General features: G+C 39.5%; 1 protein-coding gene across 3 annotated transcripts in view; it reads right to left on the bottom strand.

The window, feature by feature from the left end:
* Positions 1–25,190, bottom strand: part of PPARGC1A (PPARG coactivator 1 alpha) — a 132,130-nt gene that overhangs the window by 41,013 nt on the left and 65,927 nt on the right. For all 3 annotated transcript variants that reach the window (XM_077477702.1, XM_077477701.1, XM_077477703.1), the window contains 3 exons: positions 22,429–22,630; positions 15,580–15,625; positions 15,397–15,470 (listed from right to left, as the gene is read on the bottom strand). In XM_077477702.1, coding sequence (XP_077333828.1) covers positions 15,397–15,470; positions 15,580–15,625; positions 22,429–22,630 — 322 coding nt within the window. The remainder of the gene's footprint in view (positions 1–15,396; positions 15,471–15,579; positions 15,626–22,428; positions 22,631–25,190) is intronic.

Here is a 25,190-nt window from a genome sequence, read left to right as displayed (position 1 = left end):
AACAAGTGATAAAACATCTGTCACTGCACATAGTGTGAATTAGCTCTAATTAAAATAAATGTTTATTATAAATGTTTTTATTTGATTGAATTTAATAAAATACTTATATCTTGACCTTTTCATAAAAAACGCTACATTTTGTGTTTTAAGTGTTTTTTTTTTTCCTTCTTTTTTTTATGTCTTTCGTGTACATCAGACAATTTTAATATTGGCCTGAAGAAGCGATGTAACAAAATCCACTATAGCACAATCTGCCTGGAGAACGTAACTTTTTCTAGACCTTTTCTATGCTGAGCTCAAAGGGTATTTATTTGGTGACCCTGCCGCAATATTCACATAATATCATCCAAACTAATTGTGCTAAGTTTTCTTTGTATGCAGTGGAACTAAATTGATTTAATTTACATAACAATTAAACTTGATAAATAGAAATATGTCCTTTTTTTTACAGTAGTGTTTTATTTTTTATGTCCACAAATGCCACTTTCCATACAACACCATTCAGCAGACTTCGTGCCACCTTCTTACTGCTCTCTGACTCCTATTGAAGATCATCACACTGGGGATCTTGAACTTTCTCCCTCTTGTGTATCCAGAAAAGTGCTTCCCTCGCAACCTAAAGTGGTTGTAAACCTTCAACATGAACAAAGCATATCACTCAATAGTGTACTTGTTTCAATCCAGAGCACTAAGCGTTATTTCTCCCTGCTGCCTTGTTCCTCTGCTATCTGTATGTGTCAATTCTGACAAGGTTTTCCTGACACCAAGAGATAAAAAAGTGATGGGGGAGCTCCAGCACACAGCCTGTGATTGACAGCCTCATCTCCGTACCTGTGAGGTATGTGAAGGGGGTGTATCCCTTCTCTCCAATCAGCAATCATAGTTCTTCTCGCAGAGCTCTGCAGAGTGTAACATCATCTCCCCACCCCCTGCTTTTTCAAAAAGCTGTATAAACTCTGCACTTTGAATAGCTATAGAGAAGAGAAGACTGCAGATAAACAGGTACAGCTTATGTAGGAGGAGATTTGTTTGATCCGTGTATCATCTGAGGCTGTTCACTTCACTGGGTATATAGATATATATATATATATATATATATATATATATATATATATATATATATATATGGATTTACAACCACTTTAAGACACATCAGTCCCACTGTATACTTGATTTTACCTTTAAGCTGTTCTGTGACAACGCAATATAAAGAATATTTAATGCAATTTTGAAAAAATGACCACAGAAATACATAAGTATACTGAAGTGTGTTTTTATATCAGTCATTGACAGTGAAATTCAGTAGGTGATTTTATTAAATGCTGTATAATTATAGTTCAGTCACATAATTTATCATCAGCCAGCAGTGATGACAGATATGGAGGTAACCTTGGGCCTAGAGTATGACCTGGTGCTAAATTCTCTATGAGTGATGAAACAGAGCTGCGTTCTAGCTAAGCACTGGCTGTTCCACACCTCACCCTACCCAGGCACAATTCTAAAATTATTAGCTGATTGTCAATTTCCTTCCCTAACTCTATTTCCTAAAATCATTTCTTAAGAGGGCATGCTCAGCAGAGCGCAGCTCAGACTTGGTGGTTTGATTAATCCTCGGGGTCATAGGTTATCATGCATTGCTCGTGACCCGAAGACACAGTAGAGGCAGCTAATTTGTAGAATGAACCCTTTCTAATGAGAAGGCAGCCTATTATTAATTATACGTCCCACAAGAGCCTGAAGCACTTTGTACTGTATAAAGGTAACCACAAACATCTGAAGATTATTGTCCAGTCTGGCAGATTTTAGCAAGATGGGGTGATCTTTATGTCTATAGGTGCCATGAGAGTGCACCAAACATAGGCAGATGATAAATTGCAAGGGGGATAGCATGTTGGAAATACTCTACTGTGACAATTGTATGGTGTATGGCAGTGATGGCAAACCTTGGCACCCCAGACGTTTTGGAACTACATTTCCCATGATGCTCATGGACTCAAACTGCAATGTAATTGAGCATCATGGGAAATGTAGTTCCAAAACATCTGGGGTGCCAAGGTTCGACAATGACTGGTGTATGGCATAGCTTTATGGCTTTACTCCACCCTTCTTCCCACCCCTATATTGACATTCTAGGGAATTCACAATGCACGCCTAATAATAATAATAATAAATAACGTAAAGCAACACAGTCACTATATGGTTAGCACTTCCACCTGGCAGCACTTGGGTTATCAGTCCCAACTACAGCACTACCTGCCTGGAGTGTGCATGTTCTACCTGTACCTGTATGGCTTTCTTCCCACACTCCAAAGACATGTTGGTAGGTAACTTGGCTCTAGTATGTGAGTTAGGGACCTTAGATTGTAAGTTCCTTGAGAATGTAACTGACATGAATGTACAATATATGTGTAGATTGTTGGTGCTATATACTGTAAGTACCTATAATAAATAAAATCTAAACCCCCACGAAAATTGTGTATATATGTTGCAAGCTTAACAATCTTTAGGGTCCTTTCCCACGGGGTGTCCGATTAGGTGATCGGACCTTGCACTCTCCCCTATGGAGCAGCAGACATGTGTCCGATGAAACGCGATCCGGTCTGCCCACAAAATCCAGACGGATTGTGGTCCTATTTTCCATCTGTCTGGCGGATCAGATCAGATGGGATCAAATGAAAACAGACAAGCGGTCCGTTTTTACCTGATTTCCCCATAGAGGAGAGTGGGACTGTGACCGTCTCCGCTCTGCACAGTGAGCGGAGATGGACCTGTCATCCACCTGATAAGACGGGGATCAGCAGAGCGATCCTTCACTGAGCAACGGGGTCCGCCAAAAGGAGGTGCCCGTGTCAAAGGGGCCTTAGCTATGGTGGCTGCACACATTTTTCTGGCTTTTTTTTTTTTGCTGTATTTTTACCCACACCTATCCCTGAGTGACTACGCTCATTTCTCTACTGTATCAATGGAGGAAGACATGGTTGGTACACAGACTGGACTTCTAGCAGGCCTGCTTTTGTCCCATCTCCATGGGAGATTAATAGTTTACATAAGAAAGATAACATTGTTTTTTTTCTTTCTGCTCAGCTCACAGGAAGTGACAAGAACACTGCATTTTCTGCTGATATTTCTGTATTTGCTGAAAATGTTCTTAGCCTGAAAAAATAAAATGAAAGCAGCAACCACATCTATGGACTGGTAAGCTACAATACAAGTTTTATTTGCTCTTGGGTTTAATTACCCTTTAAATGTTCCTACTTGTCCATTTTCCGGGTATGTTTTCCACTATATCAGTAAAACATCATAATGCATGTCATTGTGCGCTTTGATGTGTTTTCATTGATTACAATGGAAGCCACAGCTGGCAAAAACAGACAAATGTGAATGGGCCCTCTTATGAAAGGTATTTCACTGTCCAGATTGTACCCATAGCTTAACTGCTTTCTAATGTGATGACCAGCTCATTTGTACGTGACAGATACATTCCCCTCCACACTCCCAATCTGTTTCGTTTTTTAAATACAACGTTGAGCCAGATGAGCTGAACTGCAACTCACTGCTAAATTGCTTAGGACACAAAATAATACATGCTAGCATTCTCTACATAAGAGATGAAGCATAACTACATATTTCTGTAAAGCGTAATACCTGCTTCTCTTGGGTAACCACACGTGTAGCAGACTAATAACCATTTGCTGACCGCCCAATAGCAGTTTTACTGCTACAGGGCGGCAGCTGTGCACCAGATCACATAGATATATATATATACTCTATACGTGATCTGAATCTTCCAGGTAGGGAGCGTGCATGCGTGCCACCACCGGCTCGCTCCCGCTGTGATTATACACAGCGGCAGGTTATCAGCAGATACCGTGGACTCGATGTCTGCCAATACCCGCCAATAATCCTGCAGAGACACAAAATGATGGTCTCCCTATGTAAACAAGGCAGATTGTCATTCTGACAAAAGGGAAGGCAAATCAGGGAAATGGATCCTTGTCTTCCCCTAGTAAAAGCACCTCCCACACTGTAGTAAAACACTGACAGAGCACACAGTTAACCCTTTGATCGCCCCTGATGTTAACCCCTTCCAAGCCAGTGTCATTAGTAAAATAACAGTGCATATTTTTTAGCACTGATCACTGTATTAGTGTCACTGGTCCCCAAAATGTGTCAGTTAGTGTTCGAATGCCCGCTGCAATATCGCAGTCCCACTATAAGCCACTGATCGCCGCCATTACTAGTAAAATAAATGAATAAAAATTCATAAAAAATCCCATAGTTTGTAGACGCTATAACTTTTGAGCAAACCAATATAGGCTTACTGAGATTTTTGTTTACCAAAAATATGTAGCAGAATACATATTGGCCTGAAGTTATGAAGAAATTCGATTTTTTTTCAATTTTTTTATCAGATATGTTTTATAGCAGATAGTAAAAAATATTGTTGTTTTTCTTTTAAAAATTGACAGTCTATTTTTAGCGCAAAAAATAAAAACGCAGAGGTAATCAAATATCACCAAGAGAAAGCTTAATTTGAGGAAAAAGAACATCAATTTTATTTGGATACAGAATTGTACGATCGCACAATTGTCAGGTAAAACAACGCAGTGCTCTGTCGCAAAAAATGACCTGGTCATGAAAGGGGGGGGGGGGGGGGGGAATCTTCCGGAGGTCAAGTGGTTAAATCAAAAAATTCAGATATTTTCCAGTGATAACCCTAAATAAACAAAAACAATCTTCTGATACTTTACTGTGCTTATCTTATGTGATAAGTGCTCCCTGTGTCTCTTGGGCAGCAAAGGGAGATCCTCCAATAGGAGCTGAATGGTGGACGGGACATCTTCCAATGGGGACATTAGTTCTAGTGATCTGGGGGTCCCCAAGAGATTGCCTTAACTTGTAGGGATTTCCTCTCACTTCCTGTTTGGCTATGGGGAAAAAAAGTGAAGGGATATCTCCCCAATGGCACACAGATGGCAAGAAAACCGACAAGGGTTATAACCCTCACATACTCTAGCCAAATTGGAAAAAAAAAAAACATTTTGCCCAGTTAGCTCTACTTTAAGTTGGTGACCAGACTCTAGTTATTCAAATCATTCTCTCAATAGCTCAGCTCAGCCTGCTCCCCTTCCCAGAATTCTTCCTTGTTATTTACATTTAAGACGGGGAGACAAGAACACTGCTGATTCACTATTGGGAGGGGGAGCAGAGAGCTGTCTTAGAAAATGAATTTGGAACCTTAGTTTTGAACTTTCAGGATTAATTGCTCTACAGAGCCTTCAGGTACAGAAGTACAAGGTGGGGAAGGACTGGCTGAAACTTTTACTATTCTATACGTTCATTCCCCATCAACATAATTTTTTTTTAATTCTTGACTGCACATACAGTACATAACTGTGAAAATCTATCAACATTCCTGTTAAAAAAATTATATATATATATATATATGTATATATAAAAACATATGCATGTATGTAGGTATGTCCTCTGCCATGCAATCTCAAAACATCAGCAGAAAACCAGTACAAACCATGAACCAGCATGCTGGGGAACCAGTATAAACTCTGCACCAGCATAAGCTATTAATCAGTGTAAACTACATATTTGAACGTGTATTCTCCAGACAATTCACAAACCTCGCCACACTGGCTGCTACGAGGAGAAATCATTTAGTACAAAGACCGTTAGAACCAAAGCGGTTGCGCCTGCCTCAGGCAAAAAAAAACAGACTCGGCTCTCCTGTGACACAAAGACGGCAGAGAAATGGGCAGACACAGCCAGCGACAACCATTCTATCTTTAAAGATGAAGATCTTACAATCTCTAAACATACATTTTGTAAATAAAAAAAATGTAGAACAAACAATCAAAAACACATAGATGCAAATGAGAGTCATTTGATTTACAGGAGGAGCTGGCAAAACTTCCGATTGACTGACACTGACATTTTCAACCAGTGCCGTTACAGACAACAGATTATCGTGGGTGTCCAGTTTAAAAGATGAGTTGATGTAGCACCCTCCTAGTATAGAGTAAGCTGCTAGGCAAATTAAGTTTAGTTCCTCTGTAATCAGTGGAGCAGGGGTTGAATGCTTAGGCCTGCTCAATGTTTCACAAGCTGCTGTTCTGTTACTTCCCCTCTACAGGTATAGTGGGAGGGGGGCAGAACAGGCAGCCTGAATATTTATGTAACTCCAGCCAGTCCCTGGGGAGGTGTGCCCAGAAGATGGAGAGAGAGCCCATAAATAGTCTGAGGCCTCAGTAGCAGGATGTAGTGTTCCTAGGTCCAGTCCTGCAGCAGTAAACTCCTGTGCATGGGCTCTGCTCCTGGGGCAGGATTGCTATAGAAGCCCTTGTGAAGACACTGAGGTCCCAGCTAGGCTAAGCTGGGGGGCCTATTCGCAGATCCATTATCCAGGGATCAAGCTGTGTCAGGAGGAAGCTTGCTGGAGAGAGCCAGGAGGAAGTTGGTGGGAAAGAGTCCAACTCTCCTGTGGCAGTGTCAGTCTGCATCTCCCTCAGGAAGAGCCTGGTGGATATCGGTAGGATGCAACCAGTGATCTTGTGGCTAAGTGAGAAAATGACCCCCCAATGCTGAGGATAAGTGACTGTGTGTAGCTTTTAGCCCCCTTAAGGAAGAACAAGTCACCAGCAACATATTAAATCCTATAGGACATTCAGTGGAAGCAGTGCAGCCCACAACTTGTACAGTATTGCAGCCAGAAGGGCAGCCAGTGGCAGTTCATCGGGGTATCCCATACTTCCTATGCTTATCCAATTTTATGTTCCAATAAAATCCAGAAAAAAAAACCCCTAGACTGTTTTCTGAGTGGGTGGAAGAAGGAAGAAAATGCTGTGTGCCTTGATTTGTGTGTTCTAAAGGGGGAAATGGGACAAAATTTACCAGCGGTTCCTTAAGGGGTGTGCTATATTCATGTAAAGAGTTTATCCAGCAACATTTTTTTTTATAAAGCTGGCCATACACAGCTTGATTTTCTTCCAATTCCTGTTCAAAATTTGATCCATGGGTGGCCCCTTCATTAACACCCAACCTGATAAACTTCGATTGAGAAATCAAAGGAGCCCATCAGAAAAAAAAGGCAACAAATGGTAACTGTAGCCAAGCAGCTGCAGTGACTCTTTAGGTATTCTGGCAGCTGAGAGCGCTGACTGTAAGAATGTAATAATCAGCACCCATCATTGCTGTTTCTCTTCTCTTCTTTGAATGCTGTATCTCTTGATATTAAGCTTACAGATTGTAAGAGCTTCATCGGCTGTTGCTGGCTTTGCTTGCCCGTTTCTCAATCATCTCTGTGTCACAGGAGAGCCGAGTATGTTTTTTGAGTAGCGCATGTTTGCTTCTATTATATTTTTATCCTTGAAGGCAAAACCTGGGAACAATTATTATGCCAAATTATCTAAAGCATGGGAAGGGAGTTGAAATTTGATGGTGAATTTAGGACACAATAGGCCTCTGTTTATTTACCTTCCTTATCTAATCTATAAGATAACATATCAGCAAAATGTTTAATTGCCTAGGTGGTTGCTATAGTAAAATTGTTAAAACTTGATGAAAAGGAACCAATAACAAAATGCACAATACCCTTTGCTGGCATTTACACACATATTTATCTACCGGTAACTAAACCCTGGTGCAGGGGAACTTCTATAGCAGGTGGATAAACAATGCCATACCAAGGTTGTTGTGCAAATGTATTCCATTCCTAAAAAACCACTTAATAGAGCCAAAAAAAAAAAAACGGTTCATTGTTACATCTTAATACAAAATAGTTTTACTTCGAATTACTGCATAAAATACAGCAAATAAATATATCAGATCTGGGCGTGACATTACTCTTTTTATATTTCTTGATGAGGAACTGACTCCTCCCATCACTGCTGCCATAACTATCTCATATGGTGTTACTTATTTGTTTAATTCTACTTTTATTCCAAGAAAGAATCCATCAGGAAAAAGTGATGGGGTTACTAGATAGAAGAAGCTCAGTGATTCACATTTCCAATGCTTCCCAAAAATTACTGACTGAATTATGGCCAAGTTACAGTATCTCTGACCAGATCATATGAATTACTGAAAAAAAGGGGTCTTTTCTTACTGCAAAGTCATATTCAGACACTCCACAAAATTGCTAGAAAAAGAAAGCGGTGATAAAGTTTGTAAAAAATAGGATTTTGGTACTCACCATGAATTCCCTTTTCTAGGAGTCCATTGAAGGTCACAGGAAGTCTTTTATCTTTGGGTTATACTGTCAGATAATGAAAGATTGGACACTGGCAAGCGATAATAAATGAAGCCCAGCCCTGGATAATCCCCCTACTACCAGCATGCTGCAGTTTTGTAGAAAAACAGTACCAAGTCTGCCTGAGCCACCCAAAAATGGTGGAACAGGAAGTCAGATTACCCTTACAGGGTCCATCAGGGATTACAAAAAGGAAACAGTGGCTGCAAGATATCCTCTCACATACAGACAATGGAGGAAAATGCCCTTTCGGTGAACTAGAGCCAGACATAGGGACAGGAGAACTAGGGTCCTGGTTGGGTAGAAAGGCAAAAACCATTTTAGGCAAGAACGAAGTTGTGGGCCTCAACACCACATTGTCCCTATGTAAAACCAGGAGTGCTTTACAGAATAAGGCTATGAGTTCAGAAACTTGCTTTGCAGAGGTAATGACTACATGCAATACCACCTTGCAGGTGAGAGTAGAGTGAGAAATACCTCTGATGGGTTTAAACAATGGTTTCTGAAGCACATACAGAACCAGATTCAGATTCCATAGTCAAGGAGGAATGAACAGGCAGGACTACATGGGAAAGCTCCCTGTACAAATGTCCTAAAAAGGAATGAGAGGTATGATGACTCTGTTATGGTAAGACAAGTAAGTAAGAAAAGTAAGTAAGTGGTCTTAGGTAATCTCAAAACCCAAACAGCTGGTAGCGGGTGAGGGTCTGCAGATCAGAGGGGATCAAAGTCAATGAAGGCAGACAGCAGGAATGGCTCTAGGATTTAGGTTCCTGGAGGCTCTTTGCAAGCAGGGGTGGCGGGACTATGCTTTCTCAATCAGTCCACAGCATTAACCCTTCCACAGCAAAATCGGCTGAAAATTGAGTTATGCTAAAGTCATACAGAAGTATAGCAGAAAAGATGTCCAGCACAAACATAAATCATGCAAATCTTCACTTTATTAGAACAACACTAAAACAATGCAGTCTATTTGATTGAGGTAGCTCCTGGTGCTTGTGCCAACCAGCCTTCTCACTGAGTGAGTCTTCAGAGACAGGGCAGGCACAAAAACCAGGCTGAGGATGGAAGCTTTTGAGAATTGCAATGGAAAAGACAAGCTCTTGCAGTGATGTAGAGAAAGAGTCTTAACTGAAGAAGAAAAATCTTGAAGAGTAAGAAAAAAAAAGAGTGCTAGCAAAACCAAATTAGTCTTCTTAACAGCATAGATGAAAAGAAGACGTCCCTCCTCCCAGGCCACTAGCAAAGAACTGAGGCATTCAGGTAGGAGGAGGTGTTATCCTGGGCTGGCCTACAGTTGTTTTATTTGCCAGTGTTTATTCCTAATGTAGACAGCAGTATAAATTAAAGGAAATGAAATGTGTAAAATTGCCCACAATGGACAAAAAAAAATAGAGGTTGTTAGACCGATGTCTGATTAACTGAAACTTCATTCGGGGCATTAATGGTCCCTGTAGTTCGCAGAGGGTTTCCGTAAACCTAACATAAATATAGGTCACGCAAACTTCTCTAAACATGACATTGAAGGGTATATTATGCTAAGCTCTTGTAATTCTTACACCTTCACTAAGTCCACTAGTCCTAGTCCAGTGGTTCTCAACCCTGTCCTCAAGTACCCCCAAAAGGCCATGTTTGCAGTTTCTCCTTTATCTTGCACAGATGCTTTAAATCAGCATCAATTGCTTGGTATTTTGGACAGCTATTTTGGACAGAAATTCCCAAAACATGGCCTGTTGGGGGTACTTGAGGACAGGGTTGAGAACCACTGCACTAGTCCATTGTACACCTAATTAAAACGAATGGCAAAACTTTGGAACGGGATAAAATGGTGAGGGGTTGGAACCACTGCCGAGTTTATATTGCTGTCTGTGTCCCCATTAAGGAGATTCACAATTTCTAAGTGTCCTGGTTGCCAATGTCACCAAGAATGAAAATGAGGTTAAATTCTGAGTTGCCATCAGTAAGAGGGGAAATCTTCCAATGGGGACACCCATTCCCGTGACATCTGTCTAAGAGAGGATTTTGCTCACAGGTCAGTATTAGCCTTTAACCCTCTGCCAAAAAAGTATTTAACCACATAGCACTTGTAAAATTAACAGCAGCCTGAAGTAGGTCTTTAAGTGATTTATGATTCAGAAGTCATGCATGTCATCATTTCTTATTCCTACTACCTGTTAAAAAAAATAATCAGTTAATGTTGCTAGCTGCATCACTTTAACATCTCTTAGACTGTGCAGTAGCAAGTTACTTCTGCATTTCTTTAACTCATGTATCATGCTGCTGGCTATCATCTGTCATCTGTCAAAATAACAGTGCCCGGGGGGTTATTTGTGTCCTTTTACCCCTTGCCAGGCCCCCCTATGCAGAGTGCAGCTTCTCATCTATACACATCGCTTTCCGGCTGCCAATGTGTATTTTAGGATTAGCGCCTGTGTAATACACTAAAGCGAACACAATAATACAATGTACTGCAATACAAAGCAAGCCCATCTATGACTCTACAAAGCATTCACTTACATGAAAAGCACGTTTTATTCTTTTTGTTTCATAATTGAAATGACATTTTATGGCTTATCAAATCTATGCACACATTGCTCACTATAACTAGTGTTAGGACAAATGTTCTAGGCTGATGTAAACATTTTCCTTGATAAAACCATAAAAAAAGACTTTATGGAGCTCTTGTAATCTTTTGGCAAAGAGCTAAGATTTAGGACTATCAGCAATGCAAAACAATAGCTTTGCAGCCATTTGTATGAGGTATCAGCATATTCCCATTTAGATTGCATACATCACATAAAAGGAAATATATGAGCCTGTTAGTGACACGTCTGACAACAAGACATCTGTTGGCAAGAAGTATAGATGTCAAACAAACAGACCAACACAAAGTTACACTGAACTAAATTACACTGAACTAAATTAAAGAGAGGATACCTGTATGATCTGTGTTAAGGCCAATGACCTCTTTGGATCACACCAAGGCCTTAAGGGTATTCTGGAACAATGGATGGAGCAGGTCTCTGTAACCAATACAAGCTTGCAGGACAATACTGCTGACATTCTGCCATCACTACACATACTATATAAGGCAACATGCAAAGTATACTAACTCACAGCAGCCAAACACAAATTACCTTTCACTGACCTGACTACAGGTAAAGATTATGTAACATCTATTTACTAAATTCTCATCTAAACCTTAACATGCCGCAAAGAGGCTACAACAGATCAGCATGCCCTAAAATATTAAAAAGGATAATAAAAAAGAAAAGAAAAGAAAAGGGAAAACAAGTATTTCATTTAAAAAATGTCAGTTATTTATAATGCATAATTCTTTTGCAAGCTAATTATTTAGTTAGTGTTTACAGGCACTTCAATTAAAATTTGGTCACTGCATTCTGCACATCATCAGTGCACAAAAGTCTCACAAGACACAAGCAATGACATTTTCTTCTATTGGGGAAAAATAGCTTTAAAGTGCACCTGCACCACAAGATAGACATTAAAGGGGTTGTAAAGTTCATTTTATTTTTTTAAATAACAAACATGTTATACTTACCTCCACTGTGCAGCTCGTTTTGCACAGAGTGGCCCCGAACCTGGTCTTCTGGGGTCCCTTGGCGGCTGTCTCGGCTTCCCCCCGCAAGTACTTCTCACGTTCATGCAAGCTCCCTCGCATGGTGAGAAGCACTTGCGGGCGCGCTCCCGTGATACAGCCAGTGGCTATAGCCGCTCACTGTATCACTCGGCCCTGCCCCCAGTGCGCCGCGTCATTGGATGTGATTGACAGCAGCGCAGCCGATGTCTGCGCTACTTTCAATCCATCCCTTCTGGCCAGGCTGAGCGGCAAAGAGGATGTCGGGGGCGATCGTGGGACTTTCGAGGGGTCAGGTAAGTAAAACGGGGGGGCTGGCACTGTCAGATGTTTTTTCACCTTCATGCATAGAATGCATGAAGGTGAAAAAATATTTACCTTTACAACCCCTTTAAAGCTTTTACATACTATTATCAAGTACTATAAACAACAACAAAAAACCTTAAAACAAGCCTTCACTGCCCTTTGTAGCTGGATGTACTGTGAAATAGTTAATCTTCAAATATCATAACAGATACTCTCATAAAACTTTTTAATGCTTAGTTTGCACTTGCAGCTGGAGGGGGTAAAAATAAGCAGTCATATTTTTACCAGCCTCCCCCTTAATTGGGGCGTATGCATGCCAAAGTCACAGTACAGTGCTTCAGCGCAGCAAAAGTTATCCCCCTGTCTCATTCAAGTGAGTATATTTAAACACTAGGTTTGTGGTTTTGGTACAGTATATCAATTCAAAAAAGCCTGTTGATCTATCAAAAAAAGGGAATTCAGGAGGTGGCAGTATAACATTCTAAATGTGTGTCAGTAATGCTTGCACCACTTCCATTATGGATCACTCTTCAAAGAGCAATGCAGGTGTAAACAAGACCTAGCAGCTTAGATAACATGTATATTTCCATTAGAAGGCTGGCAGACTGTCATGATTCTGCTTTCATAGAAAATAAAAGAGACACTTGAAGATGAACTTCCACAATGCTATAGCTACAAAGCTGAATGAGGAATCATTTTAAAGTGCTTTTGCTGCTAATTCAGACCATGTAAACACCTAGAGAGTGCAAAATGTGATTCAGATCCGCACAGAAACCAATCGGCTTCCAGGTTTTATTGTCAAGGCTTAACTGAACAAGCTGAAGTTAAAAGCTGATTGGCTGCCATGCAGAGCAGCACCAGATTCTGAGTACTCTGAGTACTCCCCCTTAATGTGCATAGTCTAGGCAAAGGTTCGTTTGTGGTATATATAAAGTATTTCTTCTAGGAAAACAACAGATCTAAAGATCACTAAAAAAGGAAGTGGTGGCAGGTCCATTAGGGGCACAGGGGCACCGCCCTCTCTAATCTCCATGTGGAGCACTAGACTCATAGGTTTCTATGAGGTTTTTTTTTTGGAAGCACATGAATAGAGCATGAGGCTCTAATTGTTTTTAAAAGTTGGGCTCGAGTCCACCCACTTGTGACATTAGCGAATCAATATTCATTTTTGTCTTCCAGCTTCTCCTCCTGGCCAATCAGGACAGGAGGCGGATCTTAAGACTGGATTAGCCAGGAGAAGACACGGCAAACCTTGATGGGGTAACTGCGGACCTGGAGGTGGCTCAGGTTTGTTTCCCGTCCCCCAAAAAAATGGAGCACCAGCTGCCACTGAAAAAAGGTAGTATGCTACAAGTGGGCATTGCAAAGCAACTAGTGTATTATGGAAAATGAAAAATATAAATAAATAGAGAGAGAGAGAAAGAGAGAGATAGCTATTGATCTCTCAAGCTTTTTCTCTTTGTGTATGTGTATGCATGAATAAATCACAGTGTTTATCTGCATTTATATTTTACTGGTTACAGGGTATTGGTAAATTAATTCTAGAGGAATACCTCAGTCATAAAAATGTATTTGAGGATATAATGCAGAGGAAAGATGACCAATAGAAACTAGATTTTACTTTTCATCATTGCTCAGTAGTCAACATCATGACAATGGTAATGGCCTAGTTGCTTTTGACTACTGGGGTAGATATACTAAAATTGGTGCAACCCAAATCTGGTGCAGCTGTGCATGGTAACCAATCAGCTTCTAACCTCTTGTTCAATTAAAGGAGAAGTACAAAGCTTGTTTGGCTGTACTTTTCCTGTATTTCACAGGAGTGCAGTTTGTTCTGCACTACTATGACTTGTTTTCAGAAGATAGCAGGCTGAAGCCCACTGATGTCACAGAGTCGGCTTGGGAAAGATGCCTGAACCGGCGAACCACTGGGAGCCTGAGATGGCCGCTACCAGTAAGAGCAGAGAGCAGTGACTGAAAGCCACCAGCTATCTTCTCAGTCTTAGAGCCAGTGAAGGACAGATAGAGCATCAGACCAATGCTGCATCCACCTAGGTAAGTATGATTCTTTAAAACAAACAAAAACAAAACATACTTCTCTTTTAAGCTTTGGCAATAAAACCTGGAAGGTGATTGGCTTCTATGCAGAAGTGAGCCTGATTTTGCACTGCCCAGCTTTAGTAAATAATCCCTTACTGTGCCATACATTAGTAAGTTAGTTCATTATTGTGCAAAAGCACTGGTAGAGATTCCATCTCCAACTAACATTTTCAAGTGTCACACTGCAAATTGAAAATAAGTGCCCTTCAAACTAACCAATAAAAAAAAGCTTTTATAAGTATTAAAGCTAGCTGATCGCTTTTTTTCCCACTCCTTATCTCTTACTATTAACTGCTTTAAACTTTCCACCAAAGACCTTAGAAAACCGAGTGAAAGATGCATGAAAGGTCTTACAAGCCCTAGGCTCTTTCTCTTTGATCAGGCCCTTGCTACTCAGCATATTCCACCTGAAGATGAAATATGTTACTGTGTCTAGTGCAAGCCTGTTATACTTGTTTAACTAAACCACCAGCCACCATCCCCTGCGAGTTCACTGACAGAACGTAGGAGAACTGTCTGTAAGGAAAGAATGTAACTAGGCAATTAACAGCCAAAATGAAGCTTATATAACACTATATGGAGCAGCAGGATGATTTATGCTAAATGTTGTTAACCGTCAATGGAAACAGAAAATGTGGAGTTAAAATGACAAAATGTATTGGCTCAACTCAATAGATTTAAAAGGCACAATTTTAAATACCTAAGTTTCTTCGTCAGGTATGATTATAAAGAATCCTACATGTTCTAAAGTTGCACTTCTATTTTATTTATTTTTTTGATACACTGCCTTTTATTACCTTGCATACCATAACTGGATAATACTGTTTTTCTTAACCTTGGCAGACTTCCACTTTAAGTTATAATTGCTTTGTGTAGCAGTTATCCAAGTTATATGCTGGAACTTTTTTTTTATAAAAGTGGATTTAATCTTTTAATAAAAATTTGTTTCCCTCCTCCTCACAGAAAAATCATTCAGATGTAACCTTTCCATAAAAGAGAGATCCAAAACTGACAATGTCATTAAAATTACCGCTACTGCTTTTTACAAAAAAAAGCAATAGAATAGAGGAGGTTTTTTAAGAGTTCTCAAAACCGTAGAAAATAAATGCCAAAGGAAAAAAGTTCTCCTTACCTGCTGTTCCAGAGAGCTCCACACTTAAGGTTCGTTCAATAGTCTTGCTCTCAAATGGGGAACCCTTGGGGTCACTGGAAGACAGCGCATATTTATAAAAACAAGCTGAAATAGAGCTATTGTAGCCAAGACGAGAAGACACCCATCCCTTGCCAACAAAGCTTGCCGATGCTCAATACTTACTTTGGTGACTCGGGTGTCAAAGGAAGGGACAAACTCGTTGACTTGGCTGGAAATAAACAGAAAAAAATACAACTCAACCATGGGTACTTTGCTGCCATGTTCTACATTACCCATTTATTTACATCATTTATAATTCATACAACTCTTTGCTTAACGACTAAGGTATAAAAACCAGTAAAGAAAGAGCTGAAGTGTTACAGCAATAGTAATCAACCTTTATTAGGCCTCAGACTTTTTTTTTAAGCTGCATTTTGTTTTGAGGTGAGCAACAAAAGCCTACATAATTCTCCCAGTACAGATCTATATTATGGTAAGTGGGCTTTCTAAAATATTTTCTAAATAGCATCAGAAAAACTGATTTAATGTATTGCTTGGAGTTGCTAATTATGTACAATTGGTAAAACATGGAGCATGTACACTCAATAAAACACCTTTGCTGGAATAAACATAAATTATGCAAACATACACCCATGTGTATATGCCCATAGGCACAGAGGTTGATTTTCTAAAAGTAAATAAGCTGTTCACTTTGTAAGGGAATTTTGAATGTGGTATAAATTCACTTTGCAAAGAATATCCAATCACACGATTGAATAAAGTAAGTCCCTGTGGGGTTGATTTACTAAACCTGGAGAGTGAAAAATCAATAGCTTCCAGTTTTTGACAAAAAACAAACTGGAAGCTGATGGGTTTTATGCACAACTACACCTGATTTTGCACTCTCCAGGTTTAGTAAATCAACCACCACAGCTTAAAGTGGTTGTATAGTCCTTTTTGGGACTTTTACCTACAGGAAAGCCTATAATAAGGCTTACCTGTAGGTAAAAAAAATATCTCCTAAACCTGTGGTGTGGTGCATACTAGCTCATTATGCCTTTTCCTTTGCAGGTAGAAAAAACAAACAAACAAATCAGCGGGTAGACAACCGCTTTAATCTCAGTCACTTGCAAAGTCAAAAATTCCCTTGCAAAGCAAAGGAAAAGCATTGAAAAGCCCATTTGCCTTTTGTAATTCCAACTCATAGGGGGTTATTTACGAACGGCAAATCCACTTTGCACTACAAGTGCAAAGTGCACTTGAAATTGCACTGCAAGTACACTTGGAAGGGCAGTCACTGAAAATCTGAGGGGTAGATCTGAAATGAGGAGAAGCTCTGCTGATTTTATTATCCAATTATTTTATTATCCAATCATGTGCAAGCTAAAATGCTGTTTTTTTTAATTTTCCTTGCATGTCCACCTCGGATCTACAGCGACTGCACTTCCAAGTGCACTTTTAGTGCAATTTCAAGTGCACGTTGCACTTGTAGTTTGCACCTGTAGTGCAGAGTGGATTTGCCTTTAGTAAATAACCTCTTTAGTCTCAATTGCTTAGTGGACCATTTTGTGTGTCCCTAAATGTTAGTCTTCTCTTAGTTTCCATTGTGTTAGAAGAATGAATAGCAAGGATGATAATCCAGGAACCCTATAACTACCCCAAATTTAATGCTGGTATTCCAACAAATTAATTTCTAGCTTTTTCCAGAAGACGGAAGAAAAACATCTGCTTGGTAGCCATTGACATTCCACGAATCTTTTCCTTTAGTCTAAAAACTTCAGCCAATTCCTATTCTTGTTGTCCTGAGCAGCCTCTTGCTGTCCACTTAAAGTAAAAATGTGTCTACTTGATATGGACAACATGACTGCTCTTTATTGTGTACATTTGTGATTGTGGCCCATTGTGATAAGAGACAGATTCCCCCTTCCTGATATGTAGAAGTTTGTCTCAAAAACCCAGCTAGAAAAGTGAAACACTATGGGGGTTATTTACGAAAGGAAAATCCACTTTGCACTACAAATGGAAGCTACAAGTGCAAAGTGCACTTGAAATTGCACTGAAAGTGCACTTGGAAGAGCAGTCGCTGTTGATTCAAGTGGGACATGCAAGGAAAATAAAAAACAGCATTTTAGCTTGCACATGATTGGATGATAAAATGGTCAGAGCTTCCACTAATTTCAGATCTACCCCTCAGATGTACAGTGACTGCACTTCCAAGTGAACTTTCTGTGCAATTTCAAGTGCCCTTTCTTTGCACTTGTAGTTGACACTTGTAGTGCAAAGTGGATTTGCCTTTAGTAAATAACCCCCTATGAACACTAAGAATTATGTGCGTGCCAACTTACTGGACACAGAGGAGGATGACTCTACCTACCGTCTGTGACCCAGTGCTCTGTTCCCAATTGACTGAGAACAACTAATACCTGAAGTAGCAGCAAATGTTAAACCTGATCTCATGTCCTCCAATTCAAATGCTTATCTCCCAACATCTTTGAGATCATCAGAACAAGCTTGCAACTAATGAATATAGGACATAGGCCTTGAACAACATGCAAGAGCTATTAATGACACCACAGACGACATATTAAAAATTAAAACGCTCCAAAAAATGTCAGTCTACCTTGTGGAGGAAAAACCTCCATCTGGTAGACATAGCTAAACAATTGGGTCCTTTCTAACTCCACAAGCTCTGTGCATTAATGAAACTGTTGCCCTAGGTCTCCTGGACCCACTGATAGTGATGCATACACAAGGCCCTCATTCAACAGGCCTACTAGAACAAAAACTTCTCATCTTGGACAGCTACAGCTTGCGACTATTCTTAAGCCCCATACACACTATTTGATTTTCTGCAGATTTTTTGTCTTCAGATCTACCAAAACCATATAATATGAGGTCAAACCTTAAGAGTTTCAATTTGTATGCAATCAGGCAGGCCCTTGAACTACATGGTTTTGGTAAATCTGAAGGAAATCCGACAACAAAAGTTGTATAGTGTGTGTGGGGTCTAAGATATTTAAAATGTGTCAAGCCTCAAGGACCTGGTGGGGAAGAGACTAAAATACTCTCTAATGTACCCGGCCACTCTCAATCCAAGGAGCTGATTCAACCCAAGAATCAGTTTGGGGTGAACTTTCCTAACCTCACATGGATTTATTTATGCTATATCAGGGGTTCGATGCCAATACACTTCACTACGGTAACCATTCTCATAATATAGCATGTAACTTGTGCAAGTTATCCATATTCTATTATATCACAAACCTTTTTTTTTTACATGAAGCTTGTCCCCAACACATTTATAAAACTGAAATGTACTATTTTGTAAAGTATAGCTAAGGTTTACACGCTGTACTTTTTCTGTGGAACCTACAATAAAAACGTAAAAAAAAAAAGTCTGCCAGACATTGAATTTGCTTTCCACAAACCTCCACTTCTCTTTCACTCCTTTTGTTTTTCACCAAGTTATCCAAACTCTCCAGTGATTAAAAAAATACTAGCCTTTTGTTTTAGAACTAAACAAGACTAATGGTTGATCACTGCTGCCTTGGCTCTGACAGCCACGGAAGCAGTCGAAGATATTATACAACGGGGCTCTGAAGCTTTGGTAGACTAGAATAAACATGTTGGGATGAAGTATAATGAATACAAATAATGGTCCCGCACAGGCTGTATATGAAATCACGACATACATAGAAAGTATCAAATTGAGACGCATACCTCCCATAAAGTAGCAACCCAGACTAACTAGAATGCAATCCATGACTTCTATATATATATAATGTCTATGGTGTGTGCTAGCTGCTGATCTCAAACAAGTGCATGTCCCGGTATGGGCAGCACGGGGTTAAGCTTTAAAAATACTTAGCTTTTGTTCCAGCACAAAGATTACAAGTGGCAGAGGCTGTTGAATAATAAACTCCCTTATATGGATTCTTTTCTTATCTCTGTGCTGCAATAAGGAATATATTATTTGATGCAAATCTCTTATGTCTTATATTCTGTGTTTTTTGTTGAGATTCCTGACATTTTCGTACATCTGCCTGAGGATAAAGATTCGCATGATGCTTTTATACATTGCCATTCCCAGGTATTTTTCCAAACCTAGAAGTGCTACTTTTTTTTTTTTTCTTTTTGAAGTTTATAATGATTTCATAAGTCGGGTAACGCCTTTATTGCGAAGTAAAGCAGAAATCGGCCTGAATTTGCAAATTGCAATTGACATAATTGTTAAAGCTGAACTTAGTTTCCCTTATATAATTTTGCAAATGCAATTGTATCTAGTGTTATAATTATAACCTTTCAAGTACAGATAACGAAGGCACACAAATTTCAAATCTGGAAAAACAAAATAAAGATTTCAGTGAAATCTCTCTTTATATTAAACCGCAAAGCCCAATTAATTTATTCAGCCTCCCTAAATATATCTTGTAAATTGTTTCCATTTAAGGAAACAGCTTATTGCCCTGTTTTGCATGTAGGAGTAAAGAGAGTTGATTTATAGACGAGTGTGTGTACACAGGAGAAAAAAATTCGAAAGCCCTTCTGGAATTAGCATGTGGAAAATTACCCATTAGGAAGGCAAGCTAGCAATAAAAATAAGCGTAAAGTGCAATGGATATTTTCGGTGTTACATAAGGAATAGTAATGTAGCAAAGTGAGCCATCAGACATTAAAAAGGCAAAACTGCAGACACTTCACAGCAAAGCGTCTCTTGGGCTTGCGCTGCAGTGATGGCAAGGGACTGGCTTATGACAGGTGTAGTACATTGTACTGTATTATGAACCAAGAAGGGATCCTGGATGTGTAGGTGGCTTACACACTGATGTATGTGGACAAAAAAAGAAAGAAAGAAGCTGCTGGAAAAAAGAGCTGCAGGTATGGAATATCTAATAAATGAATTCAGAGGGAACACTTACGATCTGCCATATGGTACAGGCATACCCCACTTTTAAGTACACAATGGAGTTTATTTACTAAAGCTGGAAAGCGCAAAATCAGGCTCACTTCTGCATAGAAACCAATGAGCTTCTAACCCCAGCTTGGCACTAAAACCTGGAAGCTCATTGGCTTCTATGCAGAAGTGAGCCTGATTTTGCACTTTCCAGCTTTAGTAAATAAACCCAATTGTGTACTTAAAAGTGGGGTATTCCTGTATAGAGATACTTAAAACTGAGAGGTGCCTTTACTTTCAGGACAATTTCATTTCATCCAGCCATAAATATTTAAATCCACCTTTTTTTCATCACATCTACTGGACAGTGCTTTTTAGCAAGTGTACTGTAGTTCAGAGCAAGCAGTGTCAGCTTATTTCAAAGAGAGGAAAGGAAATGTCTGATAATGTTTTAAACTGTCCCAATTGGGAGCATTTTCCCCCAGTATCTAAGGGATTGTGTAGATGGGAACATGCAGCATGCTTTCAGGTGCACTCAGCTTTCATTTCAGATCAGTTTGAGATGCTTCTGAGTTTTATTTGAATTCTTTCACGGGTATTTTTTCTCTACCTAAGCTGCATTAAGGTGCTTCAAGCTTCTTTTGCATTCCCATTAGGTTGTATGTGGAGAAATGCAGTTCTGACATGAACACAAGCTCAGGTACAGGCCACCCCACTTGCTCATATATCAGTCAACAATGCATAGGTCAGTGATGGCAAACCTTGGCATCCCAGATGTTGTGGAACTGCATCATTGAAAATGTAGTTCCAAAACATCTGGGGTGCCAAGGTTCGCCAACACTGGCATAGGTGATGAAACATATTTACATTGTTGAACCAAAAAAAAAAAAAAAAACAATCCTGAATTAATGAAATGCCCTTTTCATGCTTACCTAATCTCTTTTATTCAACTGTATGTCAAGCTGATCAAATTGCATTAACCACTACAACTAGGACATTGAAAGTTGACAGCTGGATACTAGACTGGACTGACTGGGGCTGATTTACTAAAGATAAATAGGCTGTTTAACTTTACAAGGGAGTTGCATTTTGCAAGGCCATTATCCTCCAGTGCTTAGGCAGGCCATACACGGTGCAAATGTATTTCCTGCAACCACGGGTTGCAGAAAAGGGGTTTGCATGATTCTCCCATTATCACAGACAGTGCTGACAAGGGAATCCCTCCTGATGAGCTGCTGTCTTCTCCCGGCAGGGATGACTTCCCCTGCCCGCGATAATCGTAAGAGAATTTGGGATTCTGCTTCTACCCAAATTGATCAATCGATCAACTTGGTACATTCAGTTTGCCCATTAACAGTTTGAATCAAGGCCAGTTCCTGCTGAGATTTGAACCGTGTATGGCTGGCCTTAGTGAATGAGGTGAAGCCCTGCTACCTTCAATCATCCAATCATGTGCAAACAAAAATGTTGTTTTTTTTTTCCTTGCATGTGATTGGGTATTCTTTGCAAAGTGAAATTTTAACACATTTTCTAAGCTCTGCAGAAAATTCTCTTGTACAATGCAACTTCTCTTGAAAAATGAACAGCCTATTTGTCTTTAGCAAATCAACCAGTTCCAGAGTTTTCTACCCCTGCTGTACATTGCCAATTATTGATGCTCAGCGGATATCTGTCAAAGCATTATCATGTATGAGCATCCCAAGTCAACATTAGGGTGTGATAGGATATAAGAAAGAATTGTTACATTCCAGAAACAGAATCCAGATGGAAACAAGGGGTGCCAGTTTGAACTTTAGTGCTAATAAACTACAAGTCACATCTTTACCAAGGAAATGTTGGAGTTGTCTTACTAAAGGAGTAGCAAATGGTAAAGCTATGGTCACTTTGAATACCCAATCATGTGCAAGGGAGATAAAAATATTTTTTTTCATGTGCATAATCAAATGATTGATATGAATGCAGCTTCACTATATTCATGAAGGAAAGTGGTCATACATTTAGTAAACCAACCCCAATGAACAGAAGCTCCAGATCCACTAAGGACATACATATGGAGCTAAATCTGCCATATTATCGGCCAACTAATATGATCCTAAAATTCCATACAAGTGCAGCACATCTGTGAGTCCCATGACTACCTTGAAAATGTGGCAGAGGATGCAAGCAGGGCTTCTTTTTGGTGCATTTGTCAAATCTGTTATTCGTCCTGCTCTCTGTTGATTTGGTCTGAGGAGAGTCATCATTTGCAGTCAGGTACTTAAGGAGCTCCGAGCAGGGGCGCCTCTGTGGCTTCTGCGGTTGACAAATGTTTCTGGGTTTATTGCTCCAACAGTTCTCGCTCTTCAATGTGAGGAAAATAGAGAAAACGAGGGAGAGAGAGAATGAGAAAAAAAAAGAGAAAAAGGTTGAAGAGAAAAAGAAAAGAAATACAGAGAATGAAATAGAGAATGGTGAAGAAAGGACCATAAAAGGAAGAGAGAAAGAGAACAAAAAGAAGGTGGCAGGGAAGAGGGAAAGAGAAAAATGAAATTAGTGAAAAAAATCCCTGATAAAACATATAAACTTGTCTCTTGTCTTTTATTAATTCTGTGAAGTGCTCACAATAACTGCACTGGGTCTATGATCTGTGAATAATTGTTTGCAGAACAAGGCAAGAAAATTGCATTTAAAATTCCCAAATGCTGCTTATACAAAATTTTATTTCATTCCTACATTGTCTTAATGTTATCCTCGGAAACAGAAGAGCATCTTGTTTTTACATTCTCTTTTTAATAAAGTACGGGATTGAATCCACTTAATGTTTATTTGTTACCTGATGCTGCAGAATAGCATTTCACAGTTCTCCTAAGTATTCCTAAAATGCTTACTTTTTAACTATTGTGGACAGTAAGGGAACATTAATTAAACAGCGCTGAATTTGCCATGGATGTACAACTCTGTGTTAATGGTAAATAAAAAGAACTACCTATATATCACAGCAATACGCTGCTTTCCAACCGTCATCCTTGCTGGCAATTTCTGCTGAAGGAAACTAAAAGTGGCTGTGATCTTCAAGGTAAGCAACCAGTGTCAGCCGATAGTAGGTATGTATATGGTTACCACACTGGCTTCAATGTTAGGATTGTAGCACTAGGGCCCCAGGATGCTCTCAGCATGTTTTCTATCTGGCTAGCACTGCATATATATCAGTAAAAAAAATAAAAAATAAAATCTGAATTTCTGGCCTGTATCTTACAAAACACCCCCTTGATAAAAAAAAAGCCATACGAATTTTTACGTGTGCATCTGTGCATTTATATTCATATACTCATTTACTAAGCCCATTCTCTCATTTGTACTATGGAATATCTGATGTTTATACATCAGTACAGTGTGTAAGAACCCTTTGTGTGAGTTTTCTCTATGTGCCTCTCTGTCATCCCATATTCTAAAAAGATAAAGACATATTTACCAGTATATGAACTGGCCCTAGAACATTAGATTGTAAACGTCTAGGGACTGATAGCAACAGGCCTCTGTACTCTACAAAGTGCTGCAGTATTATACAGATAAATGAAATATATAAGCCTATCCAAGAAGGCCACACTAATCAATGATTAAATCCCCAAACACACAACTGTCTAGTAATTCCCAGATGACGGAGATAACTGATAAGATAACGTATCAGTTTCCTGCAACTTTTCAACTACTGTATATTGAAGGGCACATTTTATTGCTTTAAATTAATTGCAACCTGACAGGGAAGACAGCAATATGCACACATATTTATATGAACTGGGATAATATTTACAATACTCAACAGGATTAGAGCATGAGTGTAACAATCACCCTATAATGTTATGTAATGCCCCAGTAAGTGGTGTTTTAACACATCCACTAGACAACACAATTCCCAACCCTTTCTGTTGTTTGCAGTTAATACCCTACATATCAGAAATTAGCACAGTGGGGTAGATTTACTAAAGTTGGTGCACTCAGAAACTGGTGCACCTTTGCATGGTAGCCAATCAGTGTCTAACTTCAGCTTGTTCAATTAAGCTTTGGCAATAAAACCTGGAAGCTGATTGGTTTCTATGCAGAAGTGAGCCTGACTTTGCACTCTCCAACTTTAGTAAATAGACCTTACAGTGCCTAGAAGAAACCTCCAGTTGCTTTAGAAAATTTTTGAGAGTCACTCTAGGCCCTTATAAAATATGATGATTCCTAAAACATGGTCCCCCCAGCAACTGTCACCACTTCCCACCATCTAACAGACCATGCAAACAACTTCCACCAGAAAGATTAATCTAACAATGTGCTTGTTTTGAACCTTGATCGCTAGAGCACTTAGCTTATCCAAGTCCTGGAGAACATTATTTGATTTTGAAGTGGACAGTCTCTCCTTTCCCAATAATTATTCTAACATATTCCTATATGGATTACAACCAATTTTCTCCAAATGTTAAAGCAAAACAACCTCACAGACTATAAATTCTCTTTTCACTACTCTATACATATGCTCTATAGATACAAATGACCTTTGGCACAGACATTTCATTTTTGCCCACTGATTTTTTTAAAAGGAAGCTGTTGTGTCAGAACTTATGCCGCGTACACATGATTGGCATTTTGGCCAGCAAAAGACCAATGAGAGCTTTTCATCGGAAAATGTGACCTTGTGTATGCTCCATCGGAATTTAGCTGGCCGAATTCCCGCCAGCAAAAATTTGATAGCATAGTCTCAATTTTCCCGATGGAAAAACTTTCTATCGGAAATTCCGATCGTGTGTATGCAATTCCGATGCGCAAAAACTCACGCATGCTCAGATTCAACTACGAGATGGAAGCTATTGGCTACTAGGTATTGAACTTCCTTTTTCTAGTCCCGTTGTACGTGTTGTACGTCACCGCCTTCTTGGCG

This window comes from Lithobates pipiens, unplaced genomic scaffold (assembly GCF_037356315.1).
Source record: "Lithobates pipiens isolate NorthernLeopardFrog02 unplaced genomic scaffold, aLitPip1_a1.2 Scaffold_13, whole genome shotgun sequence".
NCBI classification, from domain to species: domain Eukaryota; kingdom Metazoa; phylum Chordata; class Amphibia; order Anura; family Ranidae; genus Lithobates; species Lithobates pipiens.
The sequence above is the reverse complement of the archived record's forward strand: the minus strand, read 5'-3'. Positions and strand labels throughout refer to the sequence as shown.